The 23,964-nt window shown below is 34.7% G+C and overlaps 1 protein-coding gene across 9 annotated transcripts in view; it reads left to right on the top strand.

Annotated features, from left to right (window-relative positions):
• NAALADL2 (N-acetylated alpha-linked acidic dipeptidase like 2) overlaps positions 1-23,964 on the top strand; it is a 1,136,857-nt gene that overhangs the window by 461,995 nt on the left and 650,898 nt on the right. For 3 of the 9 annotated variants that reach the window (XM_045198092.2, XM_053918085.2, XM_053918086.1), the window contains one exon: positions 18,762-18,809. The exons of the other annotated variants lie outside the window; for them this stretch is intronic. In XM_045198092.2, coding sequence (XP_045054027.2) covers positions 18,762-18,809 — 48 coding nt within the window. The remainder of the gene's footprint in view (positions 1-18,761; positions 18,810-23,964) is intronic. 9 annotated transcript variants of the gene reach the window in all.

Genomic DNA, 23,964 nt, shown 5'->3' on the forward strand with positions numbered 1-23,964 from the left:
AGCTTTTTTGAGAATACATGCTAAATTGTGTTTAACTTTTGATCTGTCTCTCTAAGATATAGCAATGTAACAATGCTAACCAAAGCTTTTTAAATGCAAGAACATATCTGGTGATAATTAACTTATATTTAGGCTAGATTTTCTTTACTTAACATAAATATTTCCAAAGCCAGATTTGCAGTACCTGTTAAACACCATCCACTTCCCATCTATTGAAGTTGGGAAAAGCTAGCATTCAGGGTAATGCTGTTATCTTTTCTTCTTTCCACTCAGTAATTTCAATCTTTGTTATTGAAAATGTTTTGGGGAACTCAATACATTGACTTTATAACCTTTGTAACTGGAATCCATCAAGTACAATGGATTCAAAACCATTTGTGATTTGAACACTCCCTAATATTCAATGATATTAAGGAATTAATGTTAGTTATTTTAGGCAGATATTGGTATTTTATGTTAAATCATCCTTATTTAGAATTATTTAATGAGCTAATTACAGAAAATACTATGTCTGAGCTTTTGTTTTGTGTGTGAAATTATGAGAGTCGGAATAATGGAAATGTGGGTGAGGGTCGGTCGATAGTCTTTGGGGCTGTGTAACCAGGGTTTGGTGGTAAATATGTTATTCTTTCTACTTCTGTATATATTTTCTCTGTAATAGAAAAAAGAAGACAAGGAGGAGAAAAAGAAGAGTAAGAGGAGAAAGAGGGAAAGGAAGGGAGAGTGTGAGAAGACAAAATTATTTATGAGAGAATGAAAACATACAAGCAACTATTTATAAAACAATTGATAAGACGGAGATAATATTATTGAGCACTTTTTATATGCAAAGCCCTGTTCTCAATCTTTTAATCCTCATAATAACCATATTAGCTGAACTCTATTATAGTTACTAATTGTCAGATGAGGAAGTTGAAATTCAGAGTGATTAAGAAACTCATCCAAAATATAAATGGTGAAGCTATATGCTGCTTATGTACTGAATCAGTATAAGGTGCATTATTATTGTATATATTTCTAAAAAAGAAACATTTAGAATTTTTATTTGAAACTTATTGAAAGAACTTTTTAAGCCTCTTTATATATGTGTGTGTGTATATATATGTATGTATGTCTCTCTCTCTATATATATAATTCTTTATAAATCAAAAAGAAAATGCAAACTAAATAAGCACCTTCTAAAACATTTTCTTTTTTGAGTCGGTTGTTGGTGTCTGTGTTTCTTCATGCAGTATCACCCTTCTGTGACGTGAAGGGAAGTACGATGGTAGTACAACATTCATTAAAAGAATGCTCTGTTACTGTCTCTGGGACTTTATTCCAAGTCAGTGGAACCCGTTCTGCAACTTTTTGTTGCTGGCATTTTCCAGAATGTGCCGAAATATACCAGAGGGTTTTTAGTAATGATCAGAACATTAGTTTCTTTTTTCTAAAATGAATCTTAAAAGGCTTAATAAGTTGAAACCTAGAAGGACTGCACTTGCCCAGTCAGGCCCAGAATAACAATCAAGTTAGTATGTGCACACACAGGCATAAATATGTAACAAGTGCCAACTAGACTAGGGTGACTGTAAATGCTCGCTCTGAATTTGAAGATATTAAAATGGGGTGGGGGGTAAATGTTTCCAAATAAATCAAATAAGGTGGACCTCCTAGCTGGGTACTCTGTGCACAGGTGCTCACTGTGCATATGTAAAATGCCCGTTGGAGGAGGTCATTGGGAGGACGTGATCACCAGTTGATCCGCAAGCTGCACCTGGATTATTGGAAGGTCTTCGTCTCCTCACCTGTCCTTTGAATGCTTGTTCTGCCCACCATTCCCACAGCGGGACCCATTTTCAAGGACACAGCCTTGAGAGAGCCTCATGTTGTTGAGACCTGACACCATCTGGACGGCATACATGTCAGAACCCTGCTAAGGCCTCCAAATAAACATAAGATTCTGGTGGGTGGGTGTGGAGATCTACTCGTCTGGCGACCTCCCAAGACAAGCCTTGGATGCAGGTTCCCTTGCTTACCTGACATCTAACAACATGGAGTGGTTTGCCTCTTTTTTCAATCTTTCCTTGCCCTCCATGTACTGGAGCTGATTTACAAATCAATGATCTCGTAACAAAAGATTAAATGAGACATGAAAAGTACCTTGAGACCTACACAAGCTGAATGTTGGGTTGGCCAAAAAGTCCATTTAGGTTTTTTTTTCCATAAAATAAAGAATACATTTTTCATTTTTGCCAACAAATTCATTGATTTAGATATTTTGGGTATGTCAGCTATCCCCTGCTATTGGCTCCTAGTGGGTAGAGGCCAGAGGAAGATGCTAATCATCTTCCAATGCATAAGACAGCCCATGGCAAAGAATTATTTGGCCAAAATATCAATAGTACCAAGAAACTTTGCAAACCACTTTTGACACATTCAATCAATCACAGCATCTTCTCCATACACTGTACAAATCTTTTATTTTTTTTTGCATTGCAGTTGCATTTTTACCTTTCTGGAAATAATAAAACATACTATGCGAAAAATCTTGCATATATTCTTCTGTCTTCAATATTAAAACGACTGCATAAAATTTCACCAATTTTGATGTTTTTTTTTAAATGTACCCTGATATAACAGCTGCCACAATACATTCTAACAAAATTGTTTTGCATGAAGTTAAAGACAAGTAAGCACTACTAGAGCCAGCATATGGGGGGGGGGCAAACAAACAACTAAACAAAATTTTGTCAAACCCAATATTTCATGCAAAAGAGAGTTTTACTAAAGAAAGTTTTTAAGAAGGGCAAAGAAGAAACCAAATATGCTTAATTTCAAGAAAACCCAACTCTGATGAAAATGTAAAATATAGACTAATTATGGCTTGGAGCTGCTTAATTAAGGGTAGTAAGAGAGACACAGGATAGAGCACAGGTGAGTCTGGGTTACTGTCAAAGGTGGGGCAGGAAACTGGGCAGATGACAAAAATCCTCTAAGACTCCATGAGTGAATAGCAGGCATATCCTGAATTGTTGTTCACATCATCTTTATGAAAATCAAATATTAAAATAAATATTAAATAAATTACATAAAATATTTAAAATTCATGACATTATCTCTGGATGTGCTTTGATGTATAAATGCAGTAAGTTTGTTTCATTTAGAGGTTCTGGTCATAAGGTGAAACACAGTCTACTATCTAGACATAGCTAGGAAACAATTGACACTGTTACTTAATATGATATTTAGCTTTGAAACCTATAAAGTCAGTGTCTCAAGTGTAAATAACTTTAAAAGTGCTGTTTCTGTTCAAAGATATTGTTCAAATGTAGCTCTATAGTACAAGGGACGTGCTTGGTAATTATTCAGTATCTATTACAGTCCCATGATAATTGGCATATGGCATTATATAACAGTAGATAATAACATATGATGACTGTAATTAAGTGCATTAACTTAAGACTTTGTCTTTTAACTACCCTCAGTGGATACTGAATGAAGGTAAATTAAAGGTTCATTAAGCTGGATTCAGAAGAAAAAAATGTTTTCAAAGGGCTGATGTACTGTGAAGTTAAATGGGTTTATTATAATCTGCTCTTCAGTGTTTTCTCAACTGACAAGTCCGGACTAAACTCTTTGAAGTGTTTTAAGAAATTAAAAACAACATTTATTTTCACAGTTTTTTAAACATTTTGAGCTTTAATGTGTAGAACAATTGGAGAGAACATTAGAAATTTGGCTGTTTCTATATCAAAATGACCTTTGTTTCTTTTTAATTGGTTTTCTGTTGGTTTGTTTGTTTAATGTTCTGTGTCTGAAAGGAAAAGCAAAGCAGAGAGGAAAACAATAATGTGTCCTGTGGAAGGAGACAAAACATCTGTGGCACCCAGCATTTTCCCATTCATCTTAGCCAGAAACTACATTTCTAAAATAAAAGAGTTGTCCTTTAAAGTTTGAATGGGAAGTCACAGAAAATTATAAGCAGGGGAATATGTTTAACTAATTCTAATTCCTAAAGGTGTCAGGAAGGCATTTAAAATACTAAAAATGTAATGAATTTGGGCTTTTCCATATATTTATCATTCTAATAGCATTATTAATGTGTGGGCAATGATAGCCCTTTAGTAATATTACTATAAATGTAATTTCAGCATTTTAATTCTCTGGCACAGGAATATTTACTAATATTTGCTCTTTTAAAAATTGCTCTGATTCTAACATCTTATAAATAGGAAGAGCCTTTGGTTTTCACAACAAATACCAGTATAGCTGTGTGCATTTTTATTATGGGTAAACATGAGTATATGGGTTGGAAAAAGAGGAAGCATTAACCTTACCAATGGTCCACAGATTCTAAAGACAAAACATTTCCTTACCTGAAAGTTTCCCTGGTCTAAGCCTGGCATTTATAGGTTTACTTCTGTATACATTTTGGCAATTTTTTGACACTAGCCTGTATAGACTACCTGCATTCTTATTGGGAACAATGATAAAATGAAGACATTTTCTCTGGTGTTTAGGAAAGAAAGTTGTGGCAAAGGCAGAGGAAGAATGATCGGAGTTTGCAATAATCTTTTTTTTTTTTTTAAAGCTTCATTGAAATAAAAGTGTACAATTTGGTTGTCTTTAATATCTTCAGGGTTATACAACTATCACTATCACCAGATCAATTCTAGAATATTTTCATCACTCCAAAAAATAAAGATTCCATCTGTTAACAGTTACAGGATTACTTCCCATTTCCTCCAAATCTACCGCCCCAGCCTATGCGATCAACTAATCCACTTTGTCCTTAAAGACTTATCCATCTAGACATTTTCTAAAACGGAATCATACAATACGTGGCCCTTTATGACTGACTTAGTTCTCTTAGCATAATATTTTCAAGAGATATTCATGTTGTTGTATGTGTCAGTGTATTATTTTCACTGCTGAGTACTATTCCATTATATAAATATAATGCCTTTTATTTAATCTTTCATTTGATAAATATTGAGTATTTTCCCCACTGTGGTTATTATGAATAATGCTACTCTGAAGCATTTATGGACAAATCTTTATGTAGATATATTTCATTCCTCTTGATTATTATAACTAAAAGTGGAATTGCTAGGTCACACAGTAACTTAATGTTTAACCTTTTGAGGAACTGCCAGACGGCTTTCCAAAGCAGCTGTACATTTTACATCCCCACTAGTAATATATGAGTGTTCAGATTTCTCTACGTCCTCAACACTTTGAGTTTCTTTTTTTGATTATAGCTAATCTAATAATGTGAAGTGGACTTTTATCATGATTTTGATGTATCTTTCCCTAATGACATTGAACATTTTTTCATGTGTTTATTACTAGCCATTTGCATAGCTTCTTTTGAGAGATATACATTTGAATTCTTTGTCCATTTAAAAAATTTGGTTGTCTTTTTATCCCATTGTGTTCTTTATATGTGCTGGACAGAGTCCCACATATGATTTTCATATATTTCCCCCCATCATAAAAAGGTGATTTTGATAAAGTACACTTTATTGTTTTTTATTCTTTTTTCACTTGTGCTTTTTGCAATAAGGTATTGATATCCAGAAATGTTGAAAAACACACTGGGCCTTAAGTATATTTTAAAGGGAAGTTTTTGAATGTTTTTGCATATAAGCATCCAGATTATGTGTGAAGTGGGAGGCAGGATTTTGAAGTCAACAACACCAAATCGGAGAAAACTTTCGAAACTGAAATGAAAAATAGGCTAGGGAAAGGGACTTCTTACATGCACCTCTTCTGGGAAGTAAACTAAATATGCAAGTGTCTTTCCGAAACTCTAGGAGGGGGATCCCTTAAGAAGCAAAGGATGCAAAAGAGCCAATACCAAAATAACTATTATTATTCCTTTAAATATTGTAGGATACTATTGATATTTTCTAATTTAACTTGCTGTCTTTAACAATTTGTTTTTAGTGAATATAAGGATTTGTATACTCTAAATAAAGGCAGTGTTTCACATATCCCAAAATATACAGGTTCTCTTTATAACAATAATTAAGAGATTATTTTTGTGGGTTTTATGGTTAATCTAACCCTGATTTTTCTTTAAGGTCTTAAATTCTTAAACTGAAAATTATCTCATTAAAGTGGTTTTCAGATTTCCATTTTTAACCTTAATTTAAGCTTAAGTTTCCAAGTTGGTGAGTGTCTGCTGTATCACTGAGATGATTAGGATATGTCTTTATAAAGTGTCTCTCTCTCAAAGTTAGCACCATTTGCTTAAACCCTTCAACAGTACAGGTTTGAACTGCACAGGTCCGCTTACACATGGATTACTTTCAGTAAATATGTATAGTACTATAAATATATTTTTCCTTATGATTTCATAACATTTTCTTTTCTCTAGCTTTCTTTATTGTAAGGATACAGTATATAATACATAAAACCTGTAAGATGTTAATTGGCTATTTCTTATTGATAATAGTTTCCAGTGAACAATAAGCTTTTTAAAAAAACATTTATTTATTTTAATTTTTAGAGAGGAATGGAGAAAGAGGGAGAGAAACTTCAGTGTATGGTTGCCTCTCAAATGCCCCCTACTGGGGACCTGGCCCACAACCCAGGCATGTGCCCTGACTGGGAATCTAACCAGCGACCCTTTGATCTGCAGGCCAACGCTCAACCACTGAGCCACACCAGCCAGGGCAACAACAGGCTTTTAATAGAAGTTTTTTGGGGGTCAAAATTTATATTTGGATTTCTGACTGTGCAGGGGGTCAAAACTCCTAAACCCTGTGTTGTTCTTGGGTCAACCATATATCATAATATACACTATACAAGGCATTGAAATCTGAGGTATTTTTGGTTATAAGAAACCAGAATATATGTTTCCTTAAACAGGAGTTTATTTTTACATACAGAAACATTTGGACTAGTGCTTATCCAAAGCACTAGTGGAAAAATTGAAAATGGAATTCAACACCTTGAGAATCTCATTTATATGTTTTTAATCAAGTCTTAACTTGGTCCAATGCCCAATAAATCTCTTCCAAGCATTAAACTCTACTAACTTCTGTCTCAGAACTTAACGATTATAAAGAATGTAAGTATGTGTTAAATATAATGTATTGCATAGAATAACTGTAACATGGTGTATTATATATGATCATAAAATTACTAAACCTAGTGTCTACACATTGAGTTCTAAATAACTGAACTTTGGTAAAGGGCGTCGTTATTTAGTATAGATGGTTTCAGTCTTCACTGTTACCCGTCTGTTTATCTCTCTGGTTATCTGGTTATCCTGCTTCACTGGAATCACGTTCCTTGCTCTACTTCATCATTTTGTGAAACGCAGCTCTCATGGTGTCTTTATACTGGGAGAACCTGCAGTAAACACTATAGGAGGAGGGACCCCTCAAAATGGGATTTATTTATAAAATTGTGTACTTAGTCTTACATATTTGAAGTTCAGTCACCTTAAAAGTACTCTCTATTTGATAAAGTACACCTATTGAGACATTTTTTCCACTGCTCAAAACACTTTTTGAACTCATCGATTCTGATGCCTGTTAGGGCTTCTGCAGATTTTGTTTCACCTCTTTCACATCAGCAAAATTTTTCCCTTTAAGGACTTTTTTCATGGAGGAAAGGAAATCACTCAGGGGAGATGGGGTGAATAGGGAGGGTGGGGCATGGGGCTCATGCTGTTTTTGGTCAAAAACTTCTGAACGCCCAGTGCGGTGTGGGCAGGGGTACTCATATATCACCCATCGTGAAATGGGCAAACATGTCTTAAAAAAACTCACTGAAGCCAAACACAGCCTGTTACAGCAATGCCAGCGGGTACCCTGATGCAGGTAGGTTCTTAGAACACTCACCTAGTGGGGGAAGCCTGTATTACAAGAGGCTCACCCTCCAGAATATAATTCCATTTTTTGGAGGGGGTATATATGTATTTTTGTACATATATGTATACATACATGTGTTTTTTTCTACTAGGCCCCTCATACGTACCTGGTTCTCAGTTAAGAGAGTCCCTGTTTTGACTCCTGCATAAAGATAGTCATTCCCAACTTCCTGCTTGAGTTGATCTTCACTATTTTTTTTAAGTGGCTTCTTTATTCTTAAGCTCTATCCATTCTTTCAAGGCACAGCTTTAGTTCTCATGGAAACCCTCCTTAATTTCAGCATTCCTAAATTCTTATTTTAGACCCCATGCTTTACTTCTTAATTTGGTTTCAAGTATATATATAACTTTGTTTTATCTTTGCTGATAGATTATAATTCACTTGAAGCAATTTCTTACATATTTCAGTCTGTATTTTCACAGTTTCAATACTTACACATATTCTTGTTGCCTAATTAATCTTAAAGACGATGACTGGCAGCCATTTATAGATGCTTACTCTGTCTTAAGAGCTGAGCTAAGTGCTGGAAATTTACCCACTGAAGTCTCACAGTGGCCCTATAACTACAGTCATTCTGTGTTGTGTGTAAGTCTGTATCTGCAGTCTAGGAAAGAGAATCTCAGAAAAGTGAATAAATATTGGGATACATGCCCATCTCTGTTTTCAATCCAAGTGAGTAAATTTTTACTGTGTTATGTTGTAAAACTGTTATTGTTTTCTACTATTATGACATCATTAATTCATGTATCATAGTTTGGTTTTTTTTTTAAGAGCCTCCTGGCTTTAACTGGAATGTGAGACTTTGTTTTTGATTATTAGAATCTTCGTGTTAGAGATGTACTTTATTATTTCTATCCTACTGAGTCCATAATATGCATTATTCAACTTCATTTGAATAGCATAATATCATAAAAATTATATTATGCTATTAATATATTATTAAAAATTAGTACTATTCCAAGAACCTCTGATTGCAATTTTACCAACACATGTTTTATTTTAGCTTGAACTTATTTCTCAGAGATGAAAAATGAAACCTGATGAACAATGTCAATATTATTTATGGCAATTTTGATTGTAATTCAGGAGGAAGGCAGAAAGAGGCACTTTGCTTTAAGAACAGATGATTTAGTAAATCCTAATTTTGTTACATTAAAAAAGTCAAACTCAATATAGTTTTTTCCTCCCTCCCTATTTTTAAAGAATAAATAAAAATATTTTCTTTCCTTTGGAACAATTTGTTCATGCTTTAGAAGCCACTTAATTAAATTATTACCTGCTGGAGCACCATCTGTTTTCGTCCTATAAATAAGAAGCATGGCTTTCTTTTACATAGACTTGGTAAATATGTAGAAGGTGCCAAAAAGCAATAAATATCATCAGCAGATGGACTGAGGCACTTCAATCTCTATACAGGCAATCTCTATACAGTCAGTCTTGATTGTTCTGGGCATAGCTAAATGGATTTTTCTGGATGCATTCCTTTCAAAATGTATTATGTGTGGGAGGGGAGTTGGATTAATCTCCCATAGATCTCTTTACATTCTCCCGATCAAGACACGGGACCTGATTCTGCTTTTAACTCTTTGTCATCATTAAACACGTGGAAATAACTTTATAATGTGTCTAAGGCACTTGCAGTTGGTAATTCCGGCATGGATTTTCCAGAGGTCACTGCTCCAGAGGCTGCTTCTGTCCCCCTCCTACTCCTGTGTGCCTAATTCCCCTGGACACAGTCTTCACATGTGACACCAAACCCACAAGTCTCCTATTTCACCCTTTCGTTCCAGGCTCTGTGTCCTGTTCAGGAATGAGAGAAAGTCAGCCACTTATGGTACAAATTCACCTATGGTTTCTTCTTTCTATTTCAATAATATTCAGGATTTGAGATGGCTGGTGTGGGTGGCATACATGTGAGTGATGGATTAATTTAATTAGTATTATTCAATTTTATTTGTCAGTAATCTTACATTAATTATATAAAATTAACAAATAGTACTTAAAACACACATTTATGAATGATCCCATTTGGTTTTCACACACAAATCCAGTTCTACCTATGAAGAAAAGCGACTTGCCCTGGGGGTCATAGCTAGTAATTGGGAATCCAGAATTCAAAACTACTTCTCTTGGTCCTTAATAGTTTATAATTTTAAAACAAAGGCAGTTATGTTGGGTTTTACAGTTTATCAACTGCTTTTAGTTATAATATTTAACTTCATTCATCAAATGAACTCTTAGAATACATCGAATAGACATTCAGGGGTGTCCAGACTGTGGCCTGTGGGACCTATGTGTCCAGGATGGCTATGTATGTGGCCACACACAAAATTGTGACTTCACTTAAAACCTTATTTATTTATTTATTTATTTATTTATTTATTTATTTATTGCTCATCAGTTTTCGTTAGTGTTTGTTTATTTAATGGGTGGTCCAAGATAACTCTTCTTCTTCCAGTGTGGCCCGAAGATGCCAAAGGGTCAGACACCCCTGCTGCGTCCTCTTTTAAAGGTTGAACGAGCAGAAGTAATTAATCTAAGACACATTGCTGGTAATATTTCAATTATTTTACACTAAATTCTATACTCTTTTCACAATGCCATGCCAGTTGGAGCCTATTATTTTTTGAGCAGCAACAAGGCTCCAGATACAAAGATGAAAGATAACTAGACAAGTTAACTACAACCTAGAGTGAACCTGAGCACAAGCAAGGCAGAGGAAGGGCATGGGCGATGCTTGCTCGACAGCAGGGAGCAGAGTGAAGGGTCAGAGTGGGAGTTAAGGCCAGGGAATCAAGGTCCTATAGCCTTGGAAAGGAGAGTGTGAAATGTCACGTTGGTGCAGGAAAAAATACCTTACAGGCTTTTAATCTGTCAAATGACAGTGATGAGATTTGTATGTTTCAAAAACAGCTTTCCTGGTATTCTGGTTATTTATTGCTGAGTAACAAACTACCTCCAAATTTTGCTGCTTTGAATAACAACTGTTTTATTACTCCTCATTATCTAATCAGGAAAACGGGCAGGTGTCAGCCGGCCAATTCTTTTGTTGCACAAGCTTGTCACTCAGTGAAAATTAGCTGGTGGCTGATCTGGTCTCATGTGATTGGCATTTTGGTTTAAATATTGAGATGCCTGGGCTCAGCTTCTTCTCCACATGGTCTCAGTGCCTCTCGACATTTGTCTCTCCAACACAGTAGCTGGACCTCTCTGTACTCTGGGCTCCAAGGATTCCTTCTTTGTAAAATTATCCATGCCTTAACTACAGTTCTCATAAGATACTTTAGGAAATAAATATTGTACTATCATTCAATCTGTGACTTTAAGAGCTGCCACATTTAAGTTAAGTAATTGCTCATAGGATATATATGTATACCTGAGAAAGCATAGATATTTAATATGAGGAAATTGTTAATTATTCAAGAGTTGTCAACTTATGAATTTAGTCCAACAAACATTTGCATGGTCAAAGAATTATTATAAAAATCGTAGGCAATAAAAGTAAGAATAATAATTCTTGGAGCAGAACCAGAAAGAAAAAGTCTATTGAAAATTAAAAATTAAAAATTCATTAAAATCACTGTAGCTATCAAGATGAATGTGTAGCGTACTCAGGAAAGCCCCAAGTATGTCTGATGAGGCCAGAGAGTGGCGGCTCGTATCTGTGTGTGAATGTGTGAGGTTATTCACTTCTCTCCACTCTTCATCTAAAAGACTCGAAGGGAGCTACATAGTAATGGAGATTATGGGACCATGCCGTACTACAGAATTTTGTCAGGGCTTTATTGTGGGAAAACTCAGTGATGTTCTTAAATGTTTTGTTTCAATTTTGGGGGTGAATTCAAAATACACCTTCACATGATAGCTTTCTGTCATTATACAGATTGGGTAATAGCACCTATTCTGGAACCACACTACCTGAATTTAAGTCCTATGTGATCTAGTGCAAGTGACTTCAGCTCCCTCTCTTCTGTGCCCTTATGTGTAAGATGCAGGCGATGTAATGGTAATGTAAGAGTACTGTTCTGGTGATTAAATGAATTAATATAAATAGAGGGTACATAGTGGCACATAAACATGCTGGGTTTTTTTTCTAATACTATGCACTTGTGCACAATTATACTAGTCACGGTCATCTACTATGACAACTTGTATTGCAAAATACATTCCTGTTTTCTGAACTTAATTTTGGTTTTATATATCCTTAAGATTATTGCTCCTTTTCAGGTGGAAACTATAATATTTCTATTATGTTGTGCTGTCAAGTATACTAAACTACTCAGAGAACTATTAAAAAACAATGATTTACAGGATTAAAAAATAAAGAAAAAGAATGGTCAGTTCCTAAGATATGATTGACATGTAGAGATTTTGTCTGGGGCTCTATCTAGGTTGCTTTTAATGGAGGATGATTGGAATAAGAAGTCTCGCCAGTCAAAATAGCTGAGGAGAAGGGTCTTTAGTTCTTCCCACAGAGTATCAGAGGACAGAACTTAAAAGCAGTAGGTTAAGTTAAATTTTACTATTATTGAATGTTTTGAAGACTCAAGATTTGTTGTATTTGGAATGGTAGAACAAAGTATAATGTTTGGTTTGGTCATTAGGTCATTACTTAAAATATTAAAAAATTGACTGATTCTTTATAATTCAACACATAGAATTTTCAATATATAGAAAAGAATAAAATGAACTCTTTTTGATCAGTTATTTTATTATTTTCAATGAATTTCTGAGACATCTATAGAAAAATAAGTAGAATGGAAGAGTATAACTGAAATAATGGGAAAGCCTGAAGGGAGGCTTAAAGATAAAGGATGTGTTGTGGGCAGAAATAAAATAAATGAGAAAAGAAACTAAAATTCATGTTGGTAAAGTATTAGTATTTGACATTAGAAATTGAAGTGCTAGATGAATTTAACAATTTTGTGTATATTATGATACACTATCATTCAATGGTGTCAATTATATAAAAGTTCTGTTATATGTTTTACATTTCATGTCTTTGTGAATATTGCATTTCCATGCCTCTTGCCTGACATTTAATTTCATAGCAGCATTACTTTTATGTGCCACTGGAAGTCTTTCATTTTTTATAATATTCATGTTCATAAATAAAATATAAATGACATAAGCAGTGTCCAGTATAGGTTTAGGTAAGTTGTTTAGTTACTTTAATTTACCCAAAACTATTATTATTCATGTATGTGAATTTGTAATAAAATCGATGTCTCAATGTCAAACTGTCATACAGATGTAATATGTTGCTATATTATTTCTCATTCTGTTTTTTCTTATTTAACACATTCTCTTTTATTGAAAAGGTTAACAGTTTCTAGTATTATCATAATTTAAAAGAGGTCACTTATAGAAAGAACTTGAATTTTGTACTTTAAAATAATATTTTGTCACCTTTTTGCAGATAAAATTTCATTTTTCTATCAGCAGGGAGCCTAAAAGAAAATATTGTAAAAATGTATCTTTATGTAGCTACAAAAATATATATGTTATGAATATAGCATTTTAGAGGTAAGAGAGAATAGCAAAATCTTGGGCAATTTGTTTCTCATTTCTTTGTTACCTGAGATAATTTTTGAAAAGAATTTCAATGTTGATTTTGTCATCAGTCGTCAGATGAAAGTTTCACAATCCTTAGTTTTCTTACCATTAATGCATTCCTACACTTTAGGAAAACATAATAATTCACTTACACTAATTTCTAGCGTAAGATTAGGTGAATTAATATATATCATCTTTGTCTCATAAGGACTATACCATACTATTGACTATAATGAATTCCTATCATTGTATTTTAGGTTACATTACCAATATTAATTTTCTTTAGCTCATGGTCTAATAGTTTGAATGGTAAAACGTTTACATTTGGATCTTACCATTGGATTTTTAGCTAAATTATAGGTCTCCAGAATTTACCCCGTATAAGTTTGTGACGGTTCATGTGATACATATTTTCTTACTAACTGAATTTTGAATGGATGTAAACATATTGTACCAATGTATTTTCTGGGCTGTTTTCTTCCCCACCAGTTAATTGCAGTATTATGATATATTAACACTTTTCCCTAATGACACCCTAAAGTAACAAGAATGAGTAGAGTGATTTCATAAAATGAAAGCACAGATTCTGGGTGCATTCAATTGATTACCTCTCTGGGAGCCTCAAACAGTCTTTCTGCGTTAAGATTTTAGGAAATGCAGCAATGCAAACTTTAGAATAAAATACTTCCAATTGTAGAAACCTGTTGATATTATTTGAAGAATAAAGGTATTTAAAAAGTAAGCCAATAAAATACCTTTGGAAAATGTGAAAAATAGAGGATTTAGTGGCCCCATATGGGTAAAAGCTTCATCTCTTCCTGGAAATCCAAAAGTCATTGTCAAAAAGCAGCAATTTAAGATCATTCATGCTGGTGGAAAGGATAAAAAAATGCAGTATATCTAGCAAGCTAAGGGACTTCTCCAAGTGGGCCATGTTTCTTTGTCTCCTCAATTTTGCAGCCTCCCTGGGTTGATTTCTGTGCATTAGGTAGGGCTTCTTTGACTCCCTATAACAGACACCTGTGAATTGTGTGGGGTGGAACTGTAGGTATTTGCCAGGACAGGGCAACACATTTTACCGCTTTGAGACTCTGTGTTGGGGGAGGGCTCAGAGAGAGGACTGTGCCACAGCCTGGCTCCTGGGGGTTTGCATTGCACTTGCCCTATTTCCAGTCACTTCACCCACTCACTATATGCAACTAGCACCGCCTTCCAGCTGTTGCCATGATGTTGAACAGAACAATCCCCCCCCCCCAAAAGAACTGAATGAAACAAAGATAGCCAACCTGTCAGATGCAGAGTTCAAAACACTGGTGATCAGGATGCTCAAAGAACTCATTGAGTACAGCAACATAAAGAAAGAAATGAAGGTCACACTAAATGAAATAAAGAAAAATCTACAGCGAACCAACAGTGAAGGGAAGAAAGCCGCAGTTCAAATCAATGATTTGGAACATAAGAAAGAAATAAACATTCGACCAAAACAGAATGAAGAAACAATATTTTTTTTTTAAAAAGGAGAGTTTAAGAAAACTCTGGGACATTTCCAAATGTGCCAACATCTGAATTATAGGGATGCCAGAAGGAGAAGAGGAAGAGTAAGAAATTGAAAACTTATTTGAAATAATAATGAAAGAAAACTTTCCTAATTTAGTGAAGGAAATAGACATACAAGCCCAGGAAGCACAGAGAGTCCCAAACAAGTTGGACCCAAAGAGCACCACACCAAGACATATCATAATTAAAATGCCAAAGGTTAAAGATAAAGAGAGAATCATAAAAGCAGCAAGAGAAAAGCAGGAAGTTACCTACAAAGGAGTTCCCATAAGGCTATCAGCTTATTTCTCAAAAGAAACTTTGCAGGCAAGAAGGGACTGATAAGAATTATTCAAAGTCATGAAAAGCAAGGGCATACAACTAAGATTATTCTATTCAGCAAAGCTGTCATTTAGAATTGAAGGGCAGATACCAAACCATTATTGCATGAAGTGTTAAAGGACCTTATTTAGGAAAAAGAAGATCAAAACTATGAACATTAAAATGCAACAAATTCACAATTATCAACAGCTGAACCTTAAAAAAAAAAAAACCCAAAAAAGAATAGAAAGAAACAACTTAAGCAAATAACCAGAACAGGAACAGAATTATAGGTATGGAAATCACATGGAGGGTTATCAGTGGGGAGGGGGGAGGGGAAAGGAGGAGAATGGAGGACAAGGTGCAGGGATTAAAAGGCATAACTGGTAAGTACAAAATAGGGTGATGTTAAGAATAGTATAGGTAATGGAGAAGTCAAAGAACTTATATGCATGACCCATGGACATGAACTAAGGGGGATTGCTGGAGAGAAGGGGGTACCAGGCAGAGGGAGGCAAAGGGGGAAAAGTGGGACAACTGTAATAACATGATAAAATATACTTTAAAAAAAGAGCTAAGTGGTGATTGTATTGATGTGTTAATTCTTGTCACCCTTGAAACCCTCTCAGGCCACTGTAAACCATGCATAGTAGAGAGTAGGATAGGATGGACCAGAAGGGTTTTTTAATAGCTGAAAACAGGTCAGAAGCCATGTTGAATGTTAATCGTAGCTCTCAAGTTCTAAGCAGAGTTGTTTTTGCTCTTTGTCCTTTAGCTGTAGGAGAACAGAGTGACGTTGAAAGTGTTGCTCAGAAGAGATCTAAAGTAGAGGTTGTGGTCTTTTCCTCAGTGCAATGTACTTGGAAGCAGTTCGCCCTCAGTGGACAACACAATGCTGGGAAACAGTGGTGCCTGCCGCGGCTCTGTGGAGAGCAAACAACAGAGATTTTCTAGGTCCTGCATCAGAGCAGCCCTTAGACATCTAAGGATCAAGTCAGGGCCATTCAGATTGATCTGCCGAGACTCCTGGTGCTTGTGGTCACATTTGTGACATAACCAGTGATAAATAAACCAGTAAGATCTCTGAATTTGTTAACATCCTGCCAGCATTTGGGGACTTTTAGAAAGTCTAAATTTTGCAATTTGAGAGGTCAGTTGTGATATTCCACCTACTTTCATTTACTCACTGTGAGAACTTGGGGAAATGACCTAACCTATTAGCCTCCGATACCTCATCTGTAAACTGGGAATAATATCAGTACCTAACATATATGATTATTTGATTATATGACATAATGTGTGTAAAGCCCAAACCTTATAGTAGATCCTCCCTCCGCTATTATTAAGTGCTTGATAAATTATCTATTAGCATATAATTTTGGATAACATAACATGGGAATGTTGTTACTTTTATGTATCAAAATCTAAGTGTAAGAGATAATAAGAAGACTTGTGGATTTCTCTGACTAAATAGAAAAAAGTGACTTCCCAAGATGGATATCTGCAACTACAAAAAGAGAGAGCAGAAAAAATTAAAAACAAACTCTTCAGCTAAGACAGACAGATTAGGTGGAGGCTGATGGAGCTTGAGAGGACCCTGAAGATACCCTTCTTTGCCCAGAATGCAAAGAAGCTCAGGGCCACATGAAAACTTACAGTGGCTTTCTTCAGCTAGACTGTTAGAACTTTTCCTCCTCCCCTCTTCTGCATGTTGTATTTTTGTGGTTTCATTTATCGCGTGCATGTGCATTTCCAATGTAAGCCACTTTAAATACTCTGAATGTGGAAAGGATGTAAATACTGTAGAGATAAGAAAATACAGTATTTCTAGAGATTTTACTATAAGTGGAAACAATGACCAGGCCATAAAACAATTCTAGAGTCTCAGTAGAATCAGAATACCAAAAATACCAGGAAAGAAGTACATTCTGGAACAAAAACTGTTCACACATTGCAAAGTAGAAAGAGTTTTGTGATGTTGATGAGACTTAAACTTGAACTATACATATTCTAAATAATACTAGGTGTTCAAACTACCTGTTTAGGAAACACAGATTATACTCTGCATTGTTTTAGTTCATTTCAATTAATTCTTCTGTGAGCCAAATCATAAATTAAAATATATCATTCTAATATTGAAAAACATTACCATAAATGCAGGAACCCAGGTGGGACCCACTAACCATTCAGTTAGAGTGTGTTACCCCAGGTAATTAATTGCAGGTACGTGAAGCAAGGCAGCCCACTCAGGGAACGACCAGGTGGTCATACATATGCAAGCAATATAAAACAAATTTACACAGACCTACTGGATTTCATCAAATGATTTTCCCTCAAATGATTTTGACCGTATTTTGCAATTTATAGCTCATTAATTTGGCATCCTATAAAGATACCTTTTACATATCACTTAGCGATCAAGGTAACCCAGGTACCAGAGTGGTGGCTTTTACACTCTCCAGCTTTATTATCTGCTAAATTCAATGTACTATTACCCATTGACTATTTTTTTTCTAAAAAATAAAGCACAGATAATAGTTTCCCCTTACTTTATATACCCTCTTTATTCAATTAGTGAAGCATGAACAACAAATAATTATTGTCATTTCTTGTATGCAGTTGACACACCAACATTGCAATTAAATAAGAAATTCTTAGTGCATTTACAGACACTATAGCAATTGCCAGGGCCATTTCACAAAACCAAATGGAAAAAAAATCTCATTATACTGGAAAATTAAGTCAGGGAATAGAGTCTTCTGAATTACTGTTTTTATAGTTTTATCTTTTGCCCTGCTTTCAAATTGAGGCCATTAAAGCTTTCAACAATAGAAATGTATTCCACAAATATGGACTTTATTTGTATAAACTAGGTTCATACTGAAAAATTTATGTCAACTGTTTTCAGCCTATAAGGAGTATTCTTAAACTTAAATTTAAAAATTCCTCTGGGCATTCATGTAGTTCACTGTACCGCATCTAAAGCATGCTGCACAAAGGTGCATAATGAATTCCTTTCGATGATGCACTGACATTTCTAAGAAATGCCTTTGCTTCAAATCAATCTGCTCAAACCAGCAAATGAGTTGGCATTCAAAGCTTTAGGAAATGCTATATGAATATTTTTCCCATCATACAATAAAGATTCGATCATAGAACTGTCATAGGAAATTGAGAACCTGCCTTATGTTTTAAAGTTAATCTACCAGATTCACTTATTTATTTTATTTGTAAAATAAATTGTACAAGTCAAAACACCGTTAGGTGTATTCCTAATTCAGGTAAGATCTACACTGTTTGAGTTAAAATACTATTGGCATCATCAGAGTCAATGAGTCGAGTCAACCACCTATGGCAAACATGTCTTTATATAATAAACATATATAACTCCTGTTCATGATTAATTATCATTAATTCCTGGAACTATTAAACTGAACTCTTCAGCATTATGAAAAAGCACTGTTTTTTTTTTTTTAATAGACAAACAAGAAACTCAACTCTGCAATAACAAGTATAAAATTGGTAGTGGTAAGTCAAATGCAATAACAACTTTTAATATAACATTAGCCACACTTCCCTCTCATCTATCTGAACAATGGCTAATAATTAACAGATGCTTCCCACTCTCAAAAGTGCATGAGTACACCACTGAATTTCTCATTATCTGCAGGTTCTCATTATCGAAACTTAAAGCTCCCGGTCAGAATTTAATTTAATTAAGGTGCTTCTTTAAAGTGTAAACTCCAAATGTTTCAAGTTTCCTCAACTCTATAGAATTATTGGAGTGATTCTTTATTAGTGAATCACTTACAATATGTTATAAGTTGTTATAAGATCCTTCAATAATTTATCTCATTTATTATTTCCATTTTACAAATTTGGGATCCAAGCATAGAGATATTAAATAACCGGTCTAAACTACATAGCAGAGCTAGAATTTGAGCCAGATAGTCTGACTATAGTCCACTGACTTAGAGATTGATAATGTCAAGTCATTGTGTACTAAATTCCCTCCAGAAAGTAATAGTGCTCTGATCATATTTCTAAGTGGCATTAGTAATAAATAACTTATTAAATGAAACTTTTGTTTAAGATATATTTATTACCCAAAATAAGTGCCATCCATTGTGTTAGGCTTGATCTATATCAGCCAGAGATTTTACATTATATGTTAAAAATTTAACTTTTTCAGTATTTATCTTTTATTTCTGTATACTTTATTTTGTTTCTCCCTGTATAAATGTGTGGAAGAAAAGCATTCAGAAGTATCAATTTATTTTTAATCTAATCACATGCTCAGCAAAAATGCAAGTTCATGTTTTTATTGATCTAAGCCTGTCATAGCCTAGAAAAAAGAAACCTTTTAGTTCAACTTGTACTGTTTTCCTGCATATGAAAAGGGATAAGTGTAAAGTAGTCCTCCCTTATTCACGGTTGCACTTTCCATGGTTTCCATCGCCTGCCCACAAGTGTAGTCTCAAAATATGAAATAGAAAACTTCAGAAGTAAACAGTTAATATTTTAAACCATGTGGCCTTTGGAGTGGAGTGATGCAATCTCCTGCTGTCCCTTTTGTCCTGTCCAAGACTGAATCTGCCCTTTGCCCAGCGTCTCCGCTCTGTAGATGCTCCCTGCCTGTTAGTAGTGGGTTAATAGCCTCTCAGTCATCACATCGACCACTCTGCTATCTCAGTGCTTGTGTGCAAGTGACCCTTATTTTACTTATTTTCGGCCCCAAGGTGTAAGAGTAGTGATGCTGGCAATTTGGATATGCCAAAGACAAGTTGTAAGTTGCTTCTTTTAAGTGAAAAAGTGAAAGCTCTTGACTTAAAAAAGGAAAAAAATTGTAAATGCTGAGGTTGCTAAGATCTCTGGTAGGAATGAATTTTTCATGAAATTGGGAAGAAGGGGAAAAAAAACCCCTTCTAGTTTTTCATGCATTAATGCTAGTTTTTCTATCGCGCTTCAAAACTGCAAAGTTATGACCACAGTGCATGATAAATGTGTCGTTAAGATTGAAAAGGGACTAAATTTGTGGGTGGAGATGTTTATGGACAGTTTTCAGAAATAACAGTTTTGAGAGACAGAATATATTCACATATCTTTTATTACAGCCTAGTGTTATAATTATTCTAGTTTATTATTATAATCTTTTACTGTGTCTAATTTAAAAATTAAACATTATCATATGTACAGGAAAAACAGTATATAGAGAGTATTATACTACTTGATGTTTCAGGCAACCCTTGGAGGCTTTGGAACGATCCCTTACAAATAAGGAAGAATGACTCCACATAAAAAAGAAATATTTTAGTATACTGAATTTTAAAACAATTTAGCCTTTGGCATGGGCCTGGTTGGGAGGGAATCTAACTTAAATAAATACGATATGCATAAAACATGAAAACATATTCAACTTTTTCTAACAATTTCTCTTTATAAGAAAGACCAATGGCACCATTTAGGCCATAAGGATGTTTCAGATATTTCTATTTTAAAAAAGTCTTGCAAGTTTCTATGACCTGGCCTACACAAAAGTACATATCTTACAGAGAAAGATTCATGTTGAGGGTTCTAAAGTCTTTTTTTTTTTAATTACTCCTGTGGAATAGCTGTAAAGTAATATGACAGTATAAATTAAATGAATCTTTTGCGTCAGCAATAGGAAATATATGAAGGTCAACTGGCATAAAACACGATATCTTAGGCATGCTGGTTTTGCTGGATCTCTTTTTAGAATATATTTTCATTGCACTTGGGAATTGAAATGTTCTGGTAAAAGAAATGTGATGTATCCTTTCCTAGTCTCACAGGGCATAGGTATTTTAGAGAAAACTGTGTTCTTTATGCGACCTGGAGGATAATTTGTTCTGACTCAATAATAAATGTTATCAAAGTTTTATTAACTTAGTAGATTATTAATCAGTGTTATTTTTGAGAATTTCATTTTGGATAGATTGATTACATGAAACAAAATGTGAGGGCAGAGATTTTTATGTTATATTTTTGCAAAAGCTATCCTATTGTCCTTAAAGCAAGATAATTTAAATGAATGGATATATGTATGTGAATATATATGTGTATATTTTAAGTGTATGTGTGTATGTGTGTGTATATGTATATATATATATATATATACATATACACACACACATATATATATACACCTTCAGTGTACATGTTATCAATACTTATTTCCATGGTAATTTTCCTGAAATACTTTGGACTCTGTTACATTAAGTGTCTCCATCTGCCTTTGACCCAGATACTGCTTTCCTGGAATACAGAATTTAGTGAATATTTATCAATGTGTAATGAGTTCAAAGTGGTAGTAAGGATGTCAGGCAGCTATCTATCATAATGAGGAGTTAATATCTGTATCTGCATTACATTTTAATTGATGGCTGTGACTGATGTTTGAAAGGCGTTAAATTGCTGATGTGCATGTGATGGGATGCCTATTGTCAGGGTGGAGAGGAAAACTCTGCCTCGTCATTGCAGTTGGTTTCTAAGTGATTTGTAGAGAAATGACTTTGAATGTTTGTACTAGAGATCAGAATTAGAGATCTCACATTTTAGTAGTAGCTCCTATGGGTCAAGTCTTCCTTCAACATAAACTACGTTCTATAATTAAATCTTTGAAAATGCTTTTGAGAAAGAGACGTTGATTCATTAAAATGAGAGGGAAAAATCTTAAAAAAGAAACCATTGGGGTAGCATTTAAGTAAATTAATCAATAATGCATGAACTGAACAGTCAAAAAAGTAAATATTATAATATTATGTCAAGATAGCAGGGATTTACTGATGTTTAAGCCAAACAGGAAAAAAATGACTGGTGCTAAGAAATTGCAGTATTTTATAATGTATGTTAAAATACTTTGAATTTTGGGATATTTAAGTATTTAAAAGTTTACCACTGACTTTTCAGTCTTATATTTTTATAAAAGTGCTGTGCAAATTAAATAAATAAATAAATAAATCATAAAAGTGCTGTTGCCTTGAAAAGTGAGTACCCAAATATCACTTTCTTAGCCTTAACAGAATCACTTAATTTTAGAACTCAGTTTCCACTTCTAGAATATGGCAGGGTTTGAATCATAAACCTTAGAGAGTTGTAGAACTCTCTAAGTTCTCTAAGAACTCTCTAAGGGAAGTAGTCCCTGAGGTTTCCTCTGTCTTCTACCTCCCCTTCCCTTCTTCCTCCTCCTCCTTTTTCTTTTTAACCAAGTATGATTTGGATTCTTCACCCATCAAATATTCCAACATCCCCTAACCAATCTGAATAGTATCACTACCTCCATATGTTATTCCCTTTCTCTACTTGTCTTGATGCGACCAAAGACAGAATTCAAATGTTTCATTTTCTTGAATCATTTTGGAAACTAGGCCAAGTAGAAGGGAATCAGGGCAGGAAAGGGGGCAGGAAGGGAGAAGGATGAAGAAAGGGTCTGCAGAATCATTTCTGAGGCTGTCCTCTCATATATAGTAGCAAATAAATACTGGCATGATAACAGTTGACATGTCATGTGGTGTTTTTAAAAAATATTTTAGTCTCTACATATAGACTAAATGTTTAAAAAATCAAACAAGCTAATAACTATTTTACGTGTGTGTGTGTGTGTGTGTGTGTATGGGAAGTGTACATGAGTATTAGACAACCTCCTCCTTTTCTGAACAATGTCACAGAATTATATATTTTTTCTGCATTATCAAACTTATTTCTTACAACAATCCTTCACAGTTCTCCCTCCTCTACTACTAGAAATTTTTTTTGACCCATGCAGCATTCAATGGTTGTGTTAGGTTCACTCTCTCATTTAATCCTAGTGACAACATTATGAGGTTTATATTATTATCATGCCCATTTCACAGATGAATATTCTGAGTTGCAGAGAATTAAACCCTTTGTCCAAGATCACATTCCTTACTCCCCCCCCGCCAAATTTCTGGCCCATGTGCTGCATCTTTAGCTACATCATAGTACTCAGGGTTTTTCAGATCCACACACCATGCATTCTCACTGTTCTGCATGCTTATAGGTTCCCCCCTGCTGGGATGTCCTCCACCCACACTGCTGCTGGTCTGCCCTAGTTAACTTCTCTTTTGTCAAAAGTACCTTAGAGGTCACTTGGGAAACCCTTTCCCATTTTCTCTGTAGAATCAATCAGATTCTACATTTTTTAAATTTTGACTTAGTTTTTATTTATTTGTCTCTCTGATTGGATTATTCCTTTCCTGAGGACTAGAAGCCTATTCCAGTACCTGCCATACAGTAGATTCTCACCTTATTGACTCAACTCCAGGCAAGTGTAGATCCTAGTTTGTAGGGTAGTAGATGAGAATTTAGTTAGAATGACAAACTATTTGGTTATGTTTGAACTTTTTAAAGCATTCAGAACATTTTAATTCATATGAGCTTCTGCCAGCCAGGATTGAGCTCTGCATAACTCCACTCTCCTTTATGAAGTCCCTGTTTGTATCTTTTTCATTAGACTTCATTTGTCGTCAACTAGCTGCTAGGCAATTGGCTAGTGAGTTGTCAGGTGAGCTCTGTTCTTTACCCACAGTGGGGCACATAGAAAAACCATAAAACATAGTGAGGGACCTTAAATTCCAGCTGGGGTGACATATCTAATACACAGAAAATTTAGTTATAAATACTCTTAATCTGCAACCATAAC

This window comes from Desmodus rotundus, chromosome 2 (genome assembly GCF_022682495.2).
Source record: "Desmodus rotundus isolate HL8 chromosome 2, HLdesRot8A.1, whole genome shotgun sequence".
NCBI lineage: Eukaryota > Metazoa > Chordata > Mammalia > Chiroptera > Phyllostomidae > Desmodus > Desmodus rotundus.